Genomic DNA, 21924 nt, shown 5'->3' with positions numbered 1-21924 from the left:
TCATCATTTGTGAAGCAAAGACAATACCCGCTGCCTTGATGACCTCACAGAGTGGTTGTGAAGCTCAAATGAGCTAACCAAAGAGAAAATCCTATAACAAATGGTGATAAGTACTATACAAAACATTAGACACTACTGCTAGTCTCTAGTAAAGTCACTGAGCTGAGAGGCAACAGAACAGAAAGAGCCCCGGCTTTGGAGGCTGACAACTTGGGTTCGAATCCTGGTTCTTACACTTACCAGCTGGGCTGCTACCCAAACTCCCTAAGCCTCAGTTTGTCCACTGGTCAAATGGGAATAACAATACATACTTAAAGGTTTCTGTGAAGATTCAATGAGACAGTAAACTAAAACACCCAACACAGTGCCTGGCATACACCAGTGTCCAATACATGGGCAGATATCACGGTTACCAAAAGGGCACCTGCTCAGAGACCAGCCCCTCTGCAGCATGGCTCTCAGCAGTCACTGCACTGCTGCATGGCGTCATCCAGGTCCCCAGGGCCACATTAGCATGGCACTTAGCATGGTCTCCCTGAACTCTGGACAGACTCCTTACCCAGGCGAGCCCTCTGAAGGTTCTTTCGGTCCCCTCTGACATGAGGAGAAAACCCCAAGAGGCGATGCCCTCCTTCCTTCCAGAGAACTCCTAGAAGGAGGTCTCTGACTTTAGGGTCAGGAGCAGAAGAGTGCAGTGGGGAACGGCACACACCATTCTGGGCTGCCTCCCCACACAAATCAGCCTGACACCCTGAACACCTTCTGTCTCTGTCATGTCCTAAGAGCGTATTATCAAGATGCTGTGAGAAAACAGAAGCAGGAACGACTAGCTTAACTTCAGGGTCACTGTCAGCACACAGAGACGTCCCCTCTGGGCAGATGAATCAGAAAAAGGTGCTCCTTCCATCCAGCCCACTGCCTGGTGAGTGGCGCCCAGGCTGGACTTCAGCCCCAGCTCACACGCCCAGCGAGGCACCCCTGGACGGGGCACCACCAGCACAACCGTCTGCAGTGGTCCTGCTCACCAAGCAGAGCTGAAAGGGCCTCTCAGAGGCTATGTCTTTTGAGCTGGGTGTTGAAGGATGACTACAAGTCAGTAGGCAGTTGGGATGCAGAAGAGCACCCCAAGCAGACGGGACAGAAGTATGGGCATCACAGCTTCGGGAACCAGCCCATGCCACTGTCAAGAAGACATGATTCTCCACCCAGCTCCATCCCACACCAGGTGTGACCTTGGGCAAAGCACTTAACTTCCCTGTGCATCAGCTCCATGGGTGCCAAGCAAGAAGGATGACAGGCTAATTAAATGACATAGGTTGGAGAAGAGGAGGAGATGAGGCCAGAGGAGACACTGGGGCCGGACTGTCAAGAGCATTTTCTGCAATACTAAGGCCTTTAGCCTTCATTCTGTGGGTACTGCTTTTTCACAAATCACCGTGGGGGTGCTGGAGAACAGACGGGCCTGAGGGAAGGTAAGGGCTGTGGGCGAGCAGATCAGTCCGAAGAGGAGCCACGAGGGAGCCTGGACAGAAGCAGCTCTCCCTCCACCTCCCCCTCCGCACCCCTTGCCATTCCCCTTGTAGGACACTCGGTCCCGCCTCAGTCCATCAGGTGCGTAAAGCAGAGATGAGGAAACAGCCGTGTTGTGGGGCTGGGTGAGGAGAAAGAACGTATGCAAGTGCCCATTACGTAGCTTGTATTCAACAAATGACGGCTATTTTTATTATTAAGAGACCTAGAGAAGCCAATGGGAAAAGAAGAGATGAAATGAGAGAAGGGAAACAAAACAACTGGGGTGGGCAGGGAGCAAATCTGAGTTTCTCAAAGCTTAAGGATGCCCCCCGGGCCTGAGGGGGTCCCAGGTGACCCTGATGCTTTCTGACCAAGGCTCCCTGCGTGCCCGCTTGTCATACTAGACTCTCTCAAGTCTGAGCACAGGAAAAGCCCAGAGACAGATCCCAGGACTTCAAACTGTCCAGCACAAGGTAGAAACGGATTTCTTTTCAATGATGAGAAGACAGATTTCTCAATGTACGCTGCTGCAGCAACAGATTATCTGGATGGGGGAAGGGAATCAGAGCCCGACCTCACGCCACACACCAAAATAAATCAAAGCGAGAATAAGCAGTTACACATAAAAATTTAAGCAGAAAACAGTGGAAAAAATAAAGACGTCTATATCTCAGGGAAGGAAGGCTTTTCTAAATATAAAGCAACAAAAACACATAGAAATACTTAAAAACATTTCAAAAGAAAGACTGTCCAAGCCCATAAAAAATTTATTTATGTCAAAAATTACTATGAAAATAAAAGTAATTGATAAACAGGAAAAATGTTTTCTATGTGGCAGAGAAAAGGTTAGTATCCTTTTTATATGAAGACTTGTGCAATGGTAAAAAATAATTAAAGCCTCAATAGAAAAAAATGGAAAAGTAATAATAACAGCTAATATTGACAGAGTCCTTCTGACGCACCAACACTGTGCTAAGCACTTTAAATGTACTATTGCATTTAAACCTCACGACCCTAGGATACCATTTCCTACATGAGAAAACTGAGCCTGTCACTCGCCAAAAACCCCACAGCTGTTCAACGGAAGCGCTGGAACTTTGGAATCTGCCCAACTCCAAAGCCTGCTCTCAGTCACACTCTGCTGCAAATGGAAAAGCAGCACTGTAATGGTCAGAGTCTGTATACTCAGTATACACATGTATATGCACATAGACAACTGCTCTCAATCACACTCTGCTGCAAATGGAAAAGCAGCACTGTAACGGTCAGAGACTATATACTCAGTATACACACATATATGCACATAGACAACTGCTCTCAATCACACTCTGCTGCAAATGGAAAAGCAGCACTGTAACGGTCAGAGTCTATATACTCAGTATACACACATATATGCACATATATAACTTAAAACTTACTAGTAATCAAAGACCATCATAATTTTGCCTATCAAACTGAGAAAGATTTTTAAATGACACACTTCACTGGTGGGAAGTGATCAAAAAACTGGCATTTATCCCACCTGTGGTGGGTATGAAAACTGGGACAACCTTTCCGGGTGCTAATTTGGAAACATTTAACAAAAGCCTCTGCAAAGATTCACACCCTTTGCCTCAGACATGCTCCACCCCTCCAGATCCACTCTCCCTTGTCTACCCTGCCCTCCTCCCCAGGAGACTAACCCTGTGAATTACACCAAGAGGTCACGTCTCTGCTTCCTGACGGGACTCCTCAGCAGAGGCAGGGGCAGGAGAATGGCAGGGACCCCCGCAGGAGACGGGAGGAGAGGGGGTCGAGGATTTACGCTCCTGGTTTCTTCCCTGTGGGGTCACTGCTCTCGTCAGGGCCGCCTGCCCTCCACCACTCCATCCCTGCAGGCTCCTTTCACTGACCCTACCCTGTGTCCCTCTGGGTGTAGGGGCACTGAGCGCTCTGCTGCCGCTAGCCCTGGATTCCTCTGTGGTTTGCCTGTCCCCCGCCCATAGCTTTGTAAATTCATGCCCTACAAATAAACCCTCCTTGGATTATCTTAATTTGATTGTCTTCAGTTTCTGAGTGGGATATTGACAGACACATCTTTAGACCCAGCAACTTTATTCTAGAAATTTATCCTAAGGAAACAATCAGAAAAGTGCAAAAAATATATAAGGATATTTGTAGCAGCATTAAAACTGGAAACAACCTAAATATGCAACAATAGGGAACTGGTTTGATACTATGTAGTCATTAAAAATCAGGTTATAAAAGAACATTTAATGATGTAGAAATATATTTCTGAAATGTTTTAAGTGAAAACATTACGTCCCCTGATTCCAATTTTGCATATAAAAGTGACCTGAGGGACGTATCCCAAGCTATTAGCAGTAATTATCTCTCAGTAGTGAGATCATGGGTGGATTCTATTTTCTTCTTTATATTGTTTCTGTATTTTTCATATTTTCTACAATTTTCATGTACTATTTTTACAATCAGAGAACATAAATACAAAACATTCTATATTTTAAAAAGAAAAATTAGGGCTAAATTCTGTAACGCCCTCCCCATGTGCATGTGCATGCACACAATGTGACAGCCCAACATCTAAAAATGGGCTCCTGCCGGCCAAGAACACTGACACAGCTGCTGAAGCGAGAAACGCTGCGAGCGCGCTCTGCCGCATCTGTAATCAGCCAGTGGCTGCCGCATTCTGGCTGAGCCTCAGTTTCAGGCTGGCTTTGGGCCCCACAAGTTCGTGAGCCACACTCTGCAAACCCAGAAACCAGCTCTGCTGTATGACTGAGGGAAGGGCAATTAGAATGCCTTGATGGGGGTCAGAGAGACCTACGGAGGGACATAGGATCTGCTGACTTCTGGGAACCTTCAACAGAGACAATACAGCCCAGTAGGGGGGGAAAACCACCAAATAAAACCCTAGGCCTCGGAATGATCCAGGCTTGAATCGTGACTGAACATCTGAACAGCTGTGGGACCTTAGGCGTCCTTTAACCTTCCATGGCTCTGTTTTCTCATGTTTAAGAGGGGGATAATATTATTTATCTCGCAGGCTATTAGTACTATATTGAACTATATGAGCACAGAATACTCAGTAAACAGCAGTGAATACTAAAGAGAAAAGGGCCTCCTTGGCCAATAAGACACTGGGAATCCCAGCAACCTGGCTCTGCTGTGTTTGGGCTGCGGCACAGGCAAAGCCAGTGGGGAGAGGGGAGAGACGTGACTCGAGACACCCAGCTGTGATCAGCACCTACTACCAGGCAAGAAGAGCTACCTGCAGTGGGGCCCAGGTCCAGACTTGAGTCATTCAGCTCCTCCTCCTCCTCCCAGAAGTACTGTGGTGGCTGGAGAATGCGAGACTCTTCGCTCTCTTCACTGGGGAAGCCCGAGCCAGGGGCTCCCAGGCCAGCTCCCAGCCCCATGGCCTCACTGGGCTCCTCTGAGTCCAGCGGCTCCAGCCCAGTGGGCAGCAGGAGGTCCAGCAGGGAGGTGGAGGTGAGGCCCTCTGGGCCAGGCTCATCAGACCCAGCTGTGCACGTGCCCAGGGATGCTCCTGCACAGACACGAAAGCCAGACAGTTAGGAGAGCTGGAGAGGACAGAATGGCACGGAGTTAAGACACATCTCCTACAACAAGGAACCCAGGGGTGGGGTGGGAGCTTTGGAGGAACCGACTAACTCAGCATCCGCTGGGCATTTGTCCACTCAATAACGTCTACTGAGTATCCTCTTCTTCCCCACGACTATGTTAGGTGCTGGGGGCACAAATGTAGTGAAGACAAAGTCCCTGTTTTTAAGGACCTTGTGTGGACACTGTTTCCCAGGCTTCTATCCTACACTGAAAATTTCCCCAAACTGCAGAATGTGATTTTCTATTTGAGCAATTCAGTATCCTAAACACAGTCTTTAAAAAACTAGGTGAGGTTACAGGTCAAACTCATCCAGAGTTGGTAACAACATGTTTGTTTAGAATCTTGGATCCCTCTCTCCTAATTTACAAAACAAACAAAAGAACAACAAAAAAACAATAAACTAAAGGGCATCTTTTCATCCTCTCTCCCACTCCCATTCACGAAGAATAGGAACGCAGCCCTATTTGCCAGTTTCACAACTTAGTTACTAACTTAATTACAAATATTATCAACTTGCTGTATGTCCTCTGGAAAGTTGCCTCTGGGTCTCAGTCTCCTCATCTGAAGCATGAGGAAGGTGGACGAAATGACCTCCAAATTTTCTTTTCCAAGACAAACATTCAGGGAGGCAGGAAAGATGGAATTTCAGGAGTTATTTCCTGCTCTACCCTGCTGTGCACTGTGACCTGGCATGACAGTAGTTTATGAAAACCTTGAGTGATGCTTATAATAAAAGTAAGAGCTAACAGTATTGGAGCCGTGTGCTAAATGCTTTGCCAGCATCATATGAATGTTAATCCTTACAACCACCTCGTGAAGTATCAGGCCATCAGCTTGGCAGTGCCAGCACAGCGACCGGTCCCTGAAGAAAAGAGGGGCATTCCAGACTCAGAAATGAGTTCTATCAGAAACAGAGGGAGCATCCAGAGGGTGGCGGAGTCTCTGCACACTGCACCAGTCGGACATGAGTACAAATATTTAGTTGTGAGGAAAGTACGCTGGGGCAGAGCGAAAGGTGCTTAACAAAGTAAAAAGTGTGCAGGAGAGGGAGAAAGAGGCTTGAAATCAGACCCAGAGGGATGCCCTAACAGACAGAACCCAGCTCCCAGGAAGTAGCCTTATGCTCTGGCTTCCACAGCTGAGTGGTTCTGGGGAAGCCACTTCACCACCAGTGACCCCGGTTTCCTTGTCTGTTAAGCAAGGACAATGCTTCCTACAGCCCTCACAGAGGCATGGACATCAGGTGAGGTAAGCCCCAGGCGGTGCGTGTAAACCACACTATGAAGAGCAGAGTGTATTCTACAAATGTAAGTACCATTGTCCTGGAGAAAGAACAGAGAACTGGGACGTTCTTAGCCAGGAAAAGAGAACATTTAAGAGAAAGCATGGTCAGTATCTTCAAATATATTAAAATAAATAAAAGGTTGATATGAATAATAAAGATCAGAGTTATTCCACGTGGCTTCAAAGAAAAAACTAGGCCTAAAGGGGGAAACAAGGGATGGCATCAGAGCCTCAAAAAGCCCTCACCCAAAAGCTGGTAATGCCCACAGTCACCCGCACCCACCATCCTGAGCCCTACTCCTGCTTCCAGCCTCAGCCTCTGAGAAGCATCCCCAGGCTGCTCTTAGTCTGGGTGAGGTACCACTCCTGTTACTGTGGCCTCTGAACAAATTACTGCCTTCTTCTTGGTGAACTGTAACAGACCATCTTACTACCTCCCTCACTGGACAGTGAGCACGAAGCCAGTGTGTCCCGTGTGTCTGATTCCACCTTGTCATTCCACTGCCTAGACAGTCTCTGAAATATGACAGGGGTTCAATAAATGTTTGAATAAATGAATGAACAAATAAATAACCCTCTTGTTTCACAGATGAAATAACTAAGGCTTCGTGAGATGACAGTCAAAGAGACAGTTAATAGAAGAGCTATAATTAGCTGGTTTCTCCCCACAAAAAGGTCTTGCAGATGCTCCATGAAGAAAGACTGGAAAGCTATTACTTGCTGGGCTGGGTACCCTTCCCCAAAGGATACATAAACGAGGAGAATATCCAAGATAGCCTAATACTTCCTGGGATTTAAGGAGCAAGGAAAGAAGCTAGAGTTGAAGACTAAGAGACACCCCCTCGTTTCTAGCACCCTGCTCAGGGCCCCCAGGGCAAACCCAAACCACATGGCAGCTCGAGTGCAGAAATCACTTCTCCTCTTCCAAAAGACCTCAATCAGTAAAGTGGCTCCCTACATTTTCACCAAGAATCCCCTTTATTCATATTTCTGCCTGGACCCCATATTTAGAAATATTTCATCTATAAACTGCACTCATTTAATAGTTATTTCCTAATTTTTAAAAAGTTAGTCAGAATCATATCATACGCACTGCCAAGCAGCTACGCCGCCAATTAGAATCGAGCTTGGGCTTTAGGCAGGCTGCAGTGTCCTCGTGGAGATAAAATCCGCATTAGGCTTTCAGTCACACACAAGAATATGGCAGCCGGAGCTCCTGTTCTGGGCCATGTATTGTGCCAGGCCCTCTCTGGAGATGCAAAGACGAACAGGAGACAGCTTGTGCCCTCCAGGAAATGACCCTTGATCGGGAAACGTAATCTAAGTTTTAAATAAGATACCAGCCGATACTAGAGCCCTACTTTGCAGCAGTGGCATCCCCAGGGTTGGGGGAACCAAACACGAGAAACTAATCTGGGAAAATCTCTCGCAGTGCAGGAAGAAGAAGAGTCAATTGATGAGAAATGTTTGTAATAATTAAATAACAAAAATTTTACAGCTTCCCAGGGCACCTGAGCAGCCAACCTTGAGAGGGCCATGAGGTGAGGCGCTTTATCTCCATACTCCAGTCCAGCAGGTAGGCTGGGAAAGACGTTACTTCAGCCTTGTTAGAAAAGTACAAACTGATTTTCTTTAAGAATTCTTGGAGTTTTACCCTCCACAAAACCACTGGAGGGTCAAACATGCATTGCCTCTTCAAAACCTGCGAGCGGCCTGTCAGAACTGAACTGTGGCACAGTGGGAGAGCAGTCACTGCCATCCACGCCTTGGTCTAGCATCTCTGGAGCAGCCTGGATCTTGGGAAAACCACGTCCGCCTTCGGGAGAAAAGTCTGACCAGCAGTCCCATCGATGCCCCACCTCCGGGGATAAAACACCTGTTAGTCAGTGAACCTCTCTGTGCAGAGCGCCGTGGTCTGAGTAGGTCGCAGGGTCTATTCCCTGCCATTTCCATGACTCAGGCGAGTTCCTCCATCCTCTGAACCTCTCTCCTCCACCAGCCAAGTGGAGAAGCCACATTCTCCCTCCTCCTCCTCTCCCTCCTTGTCTTCCTTTCCCAACAGTCTGAAAAGAATTAACAGAGATCCTGATAACCTTGCTGAAAAGCTGTGTGTGAAAAAAGGAACCTGGTTTTCATTCCTTCTCCAGTAAACGGTTCCATTTTATTGAAATTATTTTTCCCTATGATGATTATTTTTTCTTTATATAGACCTTGATATTTTCAAAAGCCTTGGCAATGGGTAATTATTTAGGAATTACAAGAGGTTACTTATTTTCAAACTTGCCCACCAAAATAGTAGCTGAGACCTAGCCATTCTGTGTATAATTACTCTTGCACTTAATAATTAATCTGCCTTAATTGAGACCCCACCTGATGTAAAATTTCAGAATTACACTCTTTGTGATTGATTTTCGTTTTTTTTCTCCAGCACCTCTAATTTACTTCATCACTCCCAACAGAGAAGGGGAGAGAAAAAGAAGCCACGTGAAAAGCATTCGGGGATCAGCCTGAAAGAATTGAAAATCTGACACAAACAAACTCAGAAAAAGAAGCAAAAGAAGCAGGCTTATATCTCAGGGGAAGGGTTTGGAAAAAACAAGGCCCTAGTAATCCCCATGTTTTATCTCCCCTGCAATCTGCTCCTGATCCAAACATCTTCTTCTGATTTCCACCATCAGCCACACCCCCACCCTTCCCCTCATCAGCAGCTTTGAAGTCCAGATCTCCCTAAGCCCTTGCCAGACACCAATCTGGGAGCTGGCCAGCAGCATCTGTCACACAGCCCCCACACCCTTGAGTGTCAGATACAACAGAAACTGTCTAGCACTGTCATGCTACCACACACACACACTTACGCTTGTGTGCCTGTCTGAGAAACAATGCTGAAGGGTCCTTGTAGGGGTTCCATACAAAGATGTGTGAAAAAGAGACACAGTGCTAGACACACACAAGTTACCCAAGCTCAGGGGTGATAACATGCACCGTGAAGAGCCTGTGGGGTGAAGGAGGAGGGGGAGAGAGTGGAAGGAACGAAGCTGCCGACAGTAATCCATTGCTAGCCACCTAAGGGCATAGGCAGTTACAGCCAGGCATGGGTCCTGACAGATTCTGCTGGCCAGTTCTGGTGTGGCTGTCACACAAAGAAATAGCAGACTAACCAATATTTAATTTTTTTTTCTTCTCCCCAAAGCCCCCCAGTACATAGTTGCACATTTTAGTTGTGGGTCCTTCTAGCTGTGGCATGTGGGATGCCGCCTCAGCATGGCCCGACAAGTGGTGCCATGTCTGTGTCCAGGATCCAAACTGGCAAAATCCCGGGCCGCCAAAGTGGAGCACGCGAACTCAACCACTGGGCCACGGGGCCAGCCCCACCAATATTTATTTTAATCCACCTTCTCCCAAAGACGGTTTAAGGTGTGCAAGGATAGAGGCAGGTGTGTGTGAGTGTCTCAGATAAGCACTGAGGGACATTCTTTCTGTGCATACCACTTAGGTCCTTATCCATCCCTTGTGACGGTAGAGAAAACGTACTCTCACTGAACTGAGCCTTCTTGGGAATGCATGCAAGTGAGTGGCCCCTTTTCCCTCCCAGCCATTTTCCCTGGGATTCTGTCACTGTCACCCCATGGCAACGGCCCATCTCATTGCCACCATAAAGTAAAGACTGCTCCTCCCCTCAAGTAGGGACCCTTCACAAGTTTCTCCTTCACTCACAAACATATGCATACCATGTGCCCACGTCTTTGTGGGTTAACCACCTGGGAAGTGCCTGGTAGCCAGTGTCCCATGCACACTCCTACATACACACGCACACACGTCATCCTCCTGGGTGTCCCATGGAAATAGAGTCACTTAAGGTTATCTGATGTGCCCACATGTATACATGCACACACACACACTCGTCCCAGTACTCCTCTCCACCAACATTAATCATACCTTAACACACGTACTCATGTCATCCTCTCTCCTCCACTGTGTCGGCCGCCTGAAGAAGCTGTTTAGTCATGTCCTCATTTGACCCTTGCAAATGGCCCTTCTCCCTACCCCCATTCTGCGGTTGTGGCCTCTCTCACAGGCTGTCACAGACCTCGTGCCAACCCCCATGTACACACCTAAATCCTGTGTCTGCCACTCGGCAGCTGTTCGGCAGGTCTGTCTCTTTCTTCTCACAAGCATATCCATTTCACAATGCTCCCCACCCCACAACCTGTCATCATCCACACACATCGCAATGCCCTTGTGTCGCTGCAGAATGGAAACCACATCTCAGAGGGTCTCTCACACACATCCCTGCATGTCGGCTGGGCAGGAGCTATCCAGCAGTGTCACTGTCACAGAGACCTTTTGGTTGCCATCAAACCTCTTTTTTGTCAGCTCCTAATAAAGTTGCCCAGCACAGTCTAGTACACGCACTCACAATGACACACCCCCCCCTCCTGTCCAGCAGCACCCCACACACGTAAACACACCCCCACTGCCGCCGCAGCCGTGTGTAGACGCTCCCTGGCAGTTTGCCCCTGGCAGCCGCAGACGCCCCACGCTCACGTAGTGGCCCCACGGGACCTTTAAAAGCTGTGTCCCCAGCCCTGCGTGCTGTCACGGAGGCTGGCGGGCAGGTCGGTCCCTCTCCCACCCGCGCTCCTGCCCTCCCCGATGCCCCCCGTGCGGAGCCCCAGGAGCGTTGTGCAGGCGCCACGGCCATGCTCCGGGCTCACTCTCCAGGGTGTGTGTGTCGCGCTCACACGCACGCCCCCGCGCCGGGGACCGCTCACACCGAGGCACAAGCGGCGCCCCACGCCCCCAGGCCCCGTGAGCGCGCGCGTGGGGGCGCGCGGCCGCCCAGCCCGACCGCGCTCCCGCGCCGCGCGCCGACCCCTTTGTTGGCGCCGGGAGCTGTCCAGCGCCGCGGCCCGCCCCCGCCGCGGCCCCCGGCCGCCCGCGCGGCCGCACTCACCCCCGGCCAGCAGCAGCAGCAGCGGCGGCAGCAGCGGCGGCAGCAGGGCGGCCCGCAGCAGCCGGCCCATGGTGCAGCCGTCGCCGCCCGCAGCCGCAGCGCGCGGCGCCTTCGCCGGCGTCAGGGGCCGCGCGGGCGGCGGCGGCGGCGCGCGGCCTCCCCATTGGCCCGTGCGGCCGTCACTCGCCCCGGCCCCGCCCGGCCGCGTGCCACGGGCGCGCCCCCGCGGAGTCGAGGCGGGCGCGCGGGCAAACGCCCCTCCGCCACAGCCCCCGCGCCCCGCCGGCCAATCAGCGCCGCGGGGGCCCGGAGGGGGCGGGGCCGCGGCGGAGACCAGTGCAGGTCGGGGCCTCGCGCCTTGTACCTCGCGCGTCGCGCCTCGCGCCTCGCACTTCTCACCTGCGGACCGTGGCCACCTGCCCTGGGCACGGCGACAGAGGAGAGCGCGGGCGCCACCCAGTCACCCATGCGCTGGAAGCATTGCCCGCGTGTCCAAAAGGCAGAGAGTGGTCACCTGCATCCTGTGAGGCTGATGACAGGACAGGGGACGCCGAAAAGGGCGTCGCTAGCCGTCCATCAAGGGGCTGAACCGGGCCTCCGGGAGGAGTGGGGTCGGGAGAGGCTCCGTAGGGGCGCTTGAGCGGCGCAGCCTGAAGGGCAAGGTTAGAGGACTTGGCGAAGGCCTGGGCCACGAGGGAGCAAAGAAGCGCACTCAGAGGCCGGCAGTCCGGTGCCCGTCTCTACTTCGGATTGCCTCTGAGACTTTGAGCGAATGTCTTTTCATCTCTTGGCTCCGGTTGCCTTGTCAGTTAAACGAGCACTTTGGGTTATTAGGGCCATGGTTCTTAACTCTTGTTAAGTGGTTTGTCCCTTTTGTCAACTAAAGTTCATCCATGTGCCAAGCACCGTGGTAGTGAACAAAACAGGCACAACCTCCGTCCTCAAAGTCTAGTCCAGTGAAGAATGACTCAAAGAAAACCAACCCAATGCGCACATACTCACGTAATTACGATTGTCAGAGGTCAGCTAGGTGTAAGGGGCTATGAGACCATAGAGAAGGGAAGCTTTACACTTGCCTTCCTGAAGAAGCAACATTTAACCTGGCATCTAGAAGGAAGAATGTGTGTTAGGGAGGAGGTTGTTGGGGAAAGACCGTCCAGTTGCAGAGAGAAAGGCACAACAGTAATCCCTGAATTAGAAAGGAGCTCAGCCTCTTTAAGGAACAGAGAGAAGTCCCAACCTTTTTGGAATTACTGCCATTTAAATATCTCCAGCAGTCATAATTTTGTGGAATTTTACTTTATATATAGTATATTTGGAAAGCACTTCTTTAAAATGAATTATTATATTGAATCTGCTTTTTCAAATGATATCCTCACCCCTCTGCCCAGGAGTATAGTATTAAACATTGTATATGATCTCAAAGGGCTCTCCAGGGCTAATTACTTAGGAGAAATAGGAGTTGGGTGAGGGGGATAGGGCAGAAATGGATCCCAGGCAAAGGAAAGAATATGAGCAAAATGTAGCACAGTATGATTGTACATGGCACAGCATGTTTAGGGGGATGATGAGTTTCATGATTAGGATGGGGGCAGAAGACAAGTTTAGAAAGAGAGATGACTTACTAGCTAAATACCTTAATGAATTATTGGTTAATCTGCACAAAGTCACAAGCCCTTATATTATAAATGAGGAAATGAAACACAAGGAAAAAGTGACTAGTCTAAGAACATAATGAAATCAGTACCATAGAATTAGACTTTTTAGGTAACGATATCCTTATTTAATTCACAGAACTACATCATTTCATTTAGCCTGTGGTCAATTTAAACTCCATGGCCCATTTTATTCAATGGACATGATGGGTTCTAGAAATGGAGGTGAGGACCTGGTCATAAAGGATCTTGAATGTTGAGAAGTTTGGACTTCATCCTCAAGAAATTCATTTCTTATGTAGGAATCATGGCATGATTAGGTCTGTATATGTCGACAGACAGTTCTGAGGGCAACAGGGAGGAAGGACCAGAAATGAGAGAAAGAGCAAAGCGGCCAGCAGGGAGGTCACAGCAGCAGCCCTGGCGGTGGGGGAAGAAAGTCGGACTGAGGGCTGGCAGAGCTGATTTGAGAAAACTCTCCAGAGACAGAACTAATAGGACTCAGAGGATAACTGAACTGAGTCTTGCTGACTGTGTTTCCCCGTGCTGTTCTATGTGAAAGTACAAATTAGAGGAGACCTAGCTCACAACAGTTCACACACAAAGCCCACAGACAGGCAATGGCTACTAAGTGTAAAGCAGTTTTGGACTGAAAATGAGCACAGTGTCCAGAACAAGGAAGTTAATAGTCCTGCTATTCTGAACTGTTTCAACTTCATCAACATTATGTTTTTAGAGTAACCTTTTTTTTTAGGAAGGCCCAAGTAACAGAGGAAAAATCCACGAAGAAGTTATGAAAAACAACTGTTAAAGCTGAGACTGTCTGGTTTGGAAAAGAGAAAATGAGGGTGCATGTAGACCCACCATCAGTTTCCTTCTTTCCTTTCTTACCATGAAGGAGGCGTCCCTTCTTTATCCTGGGCCATTTGCCTCCACTCAGGCTCATCATCGCATTATTTGTCTCCTTTTCAAGGACTTTCATTTTAGGGTATCTGTTTTCTGACAGTGTCAGTCTCTCTCTCTTCTGGATCCTTCTCATTAGATACAAACATGATCCAGAATCTCTCACCTTAAAAAAAAAAACAACTGAGGGAGATGAGATCTTGCTGCTGGTACACTGCACCCATGTGCCTGCTTTCCCCTCCTGCTCTTGACTCCTGGAAATAATAGGAAAGATACATACACACACGTAAGTCCAAAACAGCCCTGGAAAACAAGATGGGATCAATTGGTGGGCCTAAAATGATGAAGAATCACTTGAAAGATGAAAGGCAAATGAGATCTAATTGATGGATAAAACCACAGCCCCAAATGCATGCCCTTCTAAGTAGCTCTTGGGTTAAAGAGTAAATCACAATATAAATTTTAGCCTATTCAGAAATTAATGACAATGTGAAAACAGTGCATATTAAAATCCGTGGGACGCAGCCAACAGTGCACAGAGGAGATTTTATAACCGCAAAACCATTTCTTAGGGAAAAAAGACAGATTAAAAGTAAATGAATGAAGCATTCAATTTAAGAAGCTTTAAACCACACACAAACACACACACACACACACAAATCAATACATTTCTAGTTGTTAACAACAAAACCCAGTAGAACTCATTGCTGAAAGCCTGTTATTTGAAAAGATGAATAAAGCAGTCAGAACTTTAGTATCAAGATAAAAAAGAGAAGACTTAAGTACATCCCATTAGGAATGTAAAAGGAAACAAAACTACAAATAAGAAAAATTTTAAATTATAAGCAAAACTTGGCATATAATTTATCAAGAAAATTAAAATCTAATTGAAATGAATACTTTTAAGGAAAACACAAATTACTGGAATTGATTCAAGTAGTAAAGCAGCTAAACAAACACATAATGGGGGAAATAAAAAGACAGCAGACATCTACCCTTAAGAAGACATAAGGTCCATTTGGAAGGAGTGTGTTCTATCAAGCCTTCAAAATCAACACTCTTCCAGAGCAGCGTTAGAAAGCTCCCCAATCCATCGTATAAGCTAGTATAACCCTGAGACCAAAACGACTAAGAACAATACAAATAGAAGCAACCCTAAGTCAATCTTACTGAACACAGATGCAACTTTCACAAAGAAAACATGAGGGGCCGCCCCGTGGCCGAGTGGTTAAGTTCACACGCTCCGCTTTGGCGGCCCAGGGTTTTGCCGGTTCCGATCCTGGGCGCAGACACGGCACCACGCATCAAGCCATGCTGAGGTGGCGTCCCACATGCCACAACTAGAAGGATCCACAACTGAAAATATACAGCTGTGTACCAGGGGGCTTTGGGGAGAAAAAGGAAAAGTAAAAAATATTTAAAAAAAAGAAAAAGGAAAATCTGAGCAGGTTGAGTGCAGCAATACAGTAAAAATATTAATAGATCGTGACAAAGGAGGGCTTATCCTAGGGATGCAAGATTGGTTGAGTATTAGAAAAAACCACTATTTAGTTCTCTTCATTAAGAGAGTTAATAAAAAAATCTTTCTCAGTAGATGCTCCCCAAAAAGGGTATGCAATGAAACTTAGCATCTACTCCTATGAAAAGTAACAAAAACATTAAAAGCAAACAAGAAATAGAAGGAAACTTCCTTCATTCAATAAAGAATATCTCCCAGAAACCTACAGCAATCATCGTACTTAATGAAGAAACGTCAGAAGCATTCCCACCTAAGTGAGGACCATGAAAAGAATAATTATTACCCCACACATGTTGAATATTCTTTAAGAGACAATGCAATGAGGCATGATAAAGGAAATGCATTTAAAATATTGGGGAAAATTTGGTAAAACTATTTGCAAGGGTACCTAGAAAATTCAAGACAATCAATGGACAGCCTAACTAAAAACTGAGTTTAGCAAGATTGCTGGATGAAAGATAACATACAGAAACCAATAACTTTTCCATGTATCATCAATAGCCAATTAGAAAAGATCCCATTCACAACAGAAACTGTTAAAGCCAGGAATAAACCAAACTAGACGTATAAGATCTAAATGAAGAAAACTCTAAAGTTTCATATGACGCCAAAATAAGGAGGAAAATATATCTTATCCTTGGATAGAAAGATTCAATACTGTAAAAATGTTGATTCTTCCAAACTGAATCAATAAATTCAAGGCAATGCCAACAAAGATTCCTAATAGAATGTTTTATGGAATTTGACAAGATGATTTAAAAATTCATCTAGAAGAGAAAATGTTCGAGAAGAGCCAAGGAAATTTTTATCAAAACACACTATAAAATGTAGAAATTAAAATAATGTGGTATTGAACCTGGAATAGATGCATAAATCAATGAAATAAAAGAGAGGTCAGAAACATACCCCTGTGTACATGAAATTGATTATAAAGGAAGCTTTTCAGAGTAGTTAGGAATGGAGCCTCACTCAATAAATGGTGTTGTGTCAATTATTTTTGAAAATATACATTGAGATCCATACTTCACATCATCATACCAGTTAGACTGAAGAACTAAATGTAATTATTTTATTTATTTATTTTTTTAAGATTGGCACCTGAGCTAACAACTGTTGCCAGTCTTTTTATTTTTTCTGCTTTTTCTCCCCAAAGCCCCCCAGTACATAATTGTATATTTTAGTTGTGGGTCCTTCTAGTTGTGGCATGTGGGACATGCCTCAGTGTGGCCTAATGAGCGGTGCCATGTCTGTGCCCAGGATCCAAACCGACGAAACCCTGGGCCGCCGAAGTGGAGTATGCGAACTTAACCACTCGGCCACGGGGCTGGCCCCTAAATGTAATAATTTTAAAAAGCTATTTTAAATAATGGGAAGTAACATAGGAAATGTATTAACCAAACACAAAAGTCAAAAAGGAAATGATTGAGATATACAACTATATAAAAATGAACACCAAACATTTAAAGAAGAACCAATAGCAAATTCTTCACAAATTCTTTCAAAAAATAGAAGAGCAGGGAACACTTCCCAACTCATTATATGAGGCCAACGTTACCCTAATCCCAAAACCAGACACAGATGTTGTAAGGAAAAAAAAACACTAGAGACCAATATCTCTTGTGAATACACATGCAAAAGTGCTCAACAAAGTACTAGCAAACCAAATCCAGCAACATATAAACAGAATTTTACACCATGACCAAGTGAGATTTATCCCAGGAATGTAACATTAATTTAATATCTGAAAATCAAGGTCATACCTCATATCAATAGAATAAAGGCCAAAACCCACATGGTCACCTAATAGTTGCAGAGAAAATCATTTGACACAATTCAACACCTCTTTGTGATGAAAACACTTAAGAAACTATTCTAGGAATAGAAGGGAAACTTCCTCAATCTGATAAAGAGCATCTACAAAAACCCCACAGCTAACATCATGCTTAATGGTGAAACGCTGAAAGCTTTCTCCCAAGATTAGGAACAAGATAAGGATGTCCACTCTTGCCACTTCTATTTAATATTGTACTAGAGGTCCTAGCCAATTAGGTGAGAAAATGAAATAAAAGGCATTCAGATTGGAAAGGAGAAAGTAAAACTGTCTCCATTCATAGATGACACGATCTTGTATGTAGAAAATCCTGAGGCTTCATCCACTAAAAATCTTTTAGAACTAATTAATGAGTTCACCAAGGTTGCAGGATACATGATCAATATACAAAAATCAAATGTATTTCTGTGCACTTCTGTGGTAGACAGAATCTTGGCCTCCCAAAGAGATGGCTACCCAAATCTCCAGAACCTGTGAATATGTTACCTCATGTGACAAAAGGGACTTTGCAAATGTGATTAAGTGAAGGATATGAGATGGGAGAGACTCCTGGATCCAGGTGGGCCCAATGTGATCACAAGGGTCCTTACTGAAAAACTGAAAGAGGGAGGAAGTGGGGTCAGAGTGCAAGGAGCTGTGACTATGGAAGCAGAGCTCAGAGTGACGCAGTTGCTGGCTCTGAAGATGGAGGAGGGGACCATGAGCCAAGGAATGCAGGTGACCTCTAGAAACTGGAAAAGGCGAGGACATAAACTTTCCCCTGGAGCCTCCAGGAGGAAGGCAGCCCTCGTGACACCTTGATTTTAGCCCAATGAGACCCATTTCAGAATTCGGACCTCCAAAACTGTAAGAGAATAAATCTGTGTTATTTTAAGTCACTAAATTTGTAATAACTTGTTAAGGCAGTAACAGGAAACTGATAGAAATTGCAATGAAATTAAGAAAACAATTCCATTTACAACACCATCAAGAAGTATAAAATACTTAGGAATAAATCTAATAAAAAAAGTATCAAGCTTACTGTGAAAACTACAAACATTATTGAAAGACCTTAAGGAAGACCTCAATAAGTGGACAGACATTCCATTTCCACAGAGCAGAAGACTTAAGATTGTTAAAGCAGCAGTCCCCAAATTGATCTACAGATTCAACACAATCTTTGTCATCATTCCTGCTGGCTTCTTTGCAGAAACTGACCAGCTGATTCTAAAATTCACATGGAAATTCAAGGCATCCAGAATAGCTGAAACAATCTTGAGAAAGAAAAACAAATTTGGCACTGGCACAAAGATAGACATATCCTTGGAGTAAAATTAAGAGTTCAGAAATAAACCTTCACATTTATGGTCAATTGATTTTTGACAAGAGTGCCAAGGGAATTCAGCAGAGGAAGAACAGACTTCAACAAATGCTGCTGGAACAACCAGATAGCCATACGCAAAAGAGGGAATTTAGACCTCTACCTCACACTATATACAAAAATTAACTACAAATGGATCAAAGACCTAAATGGAAGAGCTAAAACTATAAAACTATTAGAAAAAAACATAACAGTATATCTTCATGATCTTGGATTAGGCAATGGTTTCTGAGATGATACCAAAAACACAAGCAACAAAACAAAAGATATATAACTTAGAGATCAAGAAAATTAAAACCTTTTGTGCTTCAGAAGATACCATCAAGGAAGGGAAGACAACCCACAGAATGGAAAAAATATTTGGAAATCATAAATCTGATAAAGGACTCATGTCTAGAATATACAAAGAACTCTTATAACTCAATAATAAGAAGACAACCCAATTTAAAAAATGGGCAAAAATCTGAATAGACATTTCTCCAAAGATATACAAATGGACAATAAGCACATGAAAAGATGCTTAACCTCATTAGCAATCAGGGAAATGCAAATCAAAATTACAAGGAGAAACCACTTCACAGGCACTAAGATGGTTAAAATAAAAAAGAAAGATAACGTGTTCCACAGGAGGTGGAGAAATCAGAACCCTCATGCACTCATAAGGGGAATGCAACATGGAGCAGCTGCTTTGGAAAATAGTGGTGGTTTCTCAAACGATTCAACAGAAGTTGCCGTATGACCCAGCAATTCCACTCCTAGGTACCTATCCAAGAGAACAGAAAACATGTTCACACAAAGACCCATTACAATAATGTTTACAGCAGCGTTATTCATAATAGTCAAAAGGTGGCAACAGCCTAAATGCTCATCAACTGCTGAGTGGATAAATAAAATGTTACATATCCACACGATGGAATGTTATTAAACAATAAAAAGAAGCGAGGGACTGATGCATGCTACAATACAGATGAAGCTTCAAAAATATGCTAAGAAGGCCATCACAAAACACCACATATTGTACGAGCCCATTTATCTGAAATGTCCAGACTAGGTGAATCTATAGAGATAGAGAGAAGCTTTGTGGTTTCCGAGGGCAGAGGAAGGAAGGGGAGTGACTGTTAAGGGGTATGGGTTTTTTGGGGGGGTGATGAATATGTTCCTGGATTGATTGTGATGATGGTTGCACAACTCAGAATAGGCTAAAACCATTGAATTGTACACTTTAAATCATATTGTATGTAAATTATATCTCAATAAACACTTTTTAAATTAAAAAACACTAGAATATACAGGCATACATTTTATACTATCTTTATAACATACACATAAACAGTAGGTAGTATCAGTATATTTTAAAGTTTTATGTATATGATATCATATCTTTGGGGAACTTATTTTTTCATTCACAATTATCTTCCAGCTTAGTCCATAAATAACTCTTATTGCATGAGTAAAAACTTTAGTTGTCCAATCCTAATACCAAAGGAAAAGCCTTCCCTGGAACCTCCCCATGTTGCCAGCTGTCCCATTTCCCTGCTCTCCCTCAGAACCAAACTTCTCAAGACTTTTCTACATACCCAGCGTCTATTTCCATACCTCCCTCCCCTTGACTGCACTCACATTGCGCTGACACTGCTCATCAAGGTCACTACTAACCTCCCCGTTACCGCAAATACCATATTTCAACATGCACAATGGAAACAATTTTCCAACATCTCTAAACTGGGGTGTCTTATGGCTGATGGCATCTAGTCATCCTAAGTCTTAGCATTTTTGTCTTAGCAGCACATAAAATAATGGTGATTGTAATAATGGATGGCATCTTATATTCAGTGAGACACGGTACTGTGGACAGGTTTGTCATTTCACCTGATCTTTCAGCTGCATTGGCCCCAACCGTCCTCAACGTTCCTGAAACTTTTTCTTCTCGGGGCTTCCATAAACGCCCCCTCCCCTAATTTTCCTCCCACCTTTGGCCCACACCCAAGTGAACTGCTGGTTCAAACGATGGGCACTCTTCTCCTTCAGCCACCACTCCTCTCGCTATACTCTGCTGAGTGAGTACACCCAGCCCACGGTGACAGTTGTCAGATGATACACTCACGCCCAAACCTCTGCTCAGCTGTCCAGACTCAACCCCGCCTGCAAAATTCCCGTTTCTACTTGGATGTCTGAAGGGCACTTCTAGCCAACATGACTCAGACGAAGCTCCTGGTTCCCCTCTAAACACCAACCTGTCTCTCAAGCCAGAAACCTGGTCATCATCCAGGGTTTCTTTTTTCTCCCACTTCTTATTTGTCACTAAATCTTGTCTAATCTACCTGCAGAGTACATCTAAAATATGTCCACTTTCCCCCAACCCCCGCGTCCAGACTCCCACCATCTCTAGACCACACCACAGCCTCCGACTCAACTCTTCCACTTTCTCCCTCCAGCACAGAGGCCAGACAGGACCTCCCTGCAAAATACAGGGGACCATGTTACTCTCCTGCTCAGGACCCTCACGGGTCATCTACAGTCAGAGTGAAGTCCCTAGTTGTCCTGTGTGATATGGTGATATAATAAATACATACTTTGGTCTTCATCCTTGGCTTCTGGCCAGAGCTCCTAAAATCATTGTAATTTCCCAAGTGGGAAGAGCCATAGGAGCACCTTTTGTTGTAATATTGAGGTTTTATCGCCAGCTCCTGAAACAGCTCTGGAGTAACAAAGGTGACAAGAGCATCTATGGTTATTCCTAACAAGCTCCTTTCAACCACACGTGAGGGACGTTAAGGAGGTGACTTTGGAAAGCCCCTAAGGATGGGGGTTGCTTGCAGGGAGAACCAACCATGTGATTAGAGGGTTGGAACTTTCAGCCCTGGCCCCTGACCTCCGGGGAGGGGAGGGGGGTCAGAGGTCGGGCTAATCACCAATGGTCAATGATTTAATCAATTGTGCCCACGTAACAAAGCCTCCATAAAAACTCTAACCAAAGGGGCTTGGAGAGCTTCCTGGTTGGTGAACAAGGCCACTTCCACATGCCTGCGTGACTCCCTAGAGCCAGAAGCTCCTGTGCTGGGGACCCTTCTGGACCGCACGCCATGTCTCTATCTGGCTGTTCCTTTGGATCCGTTAATATGTTGTCTGCAACAAATCGGTAACAATCAGTAAACTGCTTCCCTGGGTTGTGTGAGACAGATAGCAAATTATCAAAGCTGAGGGGGGATCATAGGAACCTCTGATTTGTAGCCAAGTCAGATGGAAGTTTGGGGACCCTGGGGACCCTCTACTTGTGACTG

The 21924-nt window shown here is 45.7% G+C and overlaps 1 protein-coding gene across 1 annotated transcript in view; it reads right to left on the bottom strand.

Moving 5' to 3' along the window:
- Positions 1-11531, bottom strand: part of PODXL2 (podocalyxin like 2) — a 45014-nt gene extending 33483 nt beyond the window's left edge. Inside the window, exons 1-2 of the mRNA XM_044755190.2 lie at positions 11376-11531; positions 4781-5059 (exon numbers count right to left, since the gene is read on the bottom strand). Of these exons, the coding sequence (XP_044611125.1) occupies positions 4781-5059; positions 11376-11445 (349 nt within the window). The 5' untranslated portion in view covers positions 11446-11531. The remainder of the gene's footprint in view (positions 1-4780; positions 5060-11375) is intronic.
- Positions 11532-21924: the final 10393 nt, after the last annotated feature.

This window comes from Equus asinus, chromosome 21 (assembly GCF_041296235.1).
Source record: "Equus asinus isolate D_3611 breed Donkey chromosome 21, EquAss-T2T_v2, whole genome shotgun sequence".
NCBI classification, from domain to species: Eukaryota; Metazoa; Chordata; class Mammalia; order Perissodactyla; family Equidae; genus Equus; species Equus asinus.
Note: the sequence above shows the minus strand (reverse complement) of the source record. Positions and strands in the feature narration are given on the sequence as shown.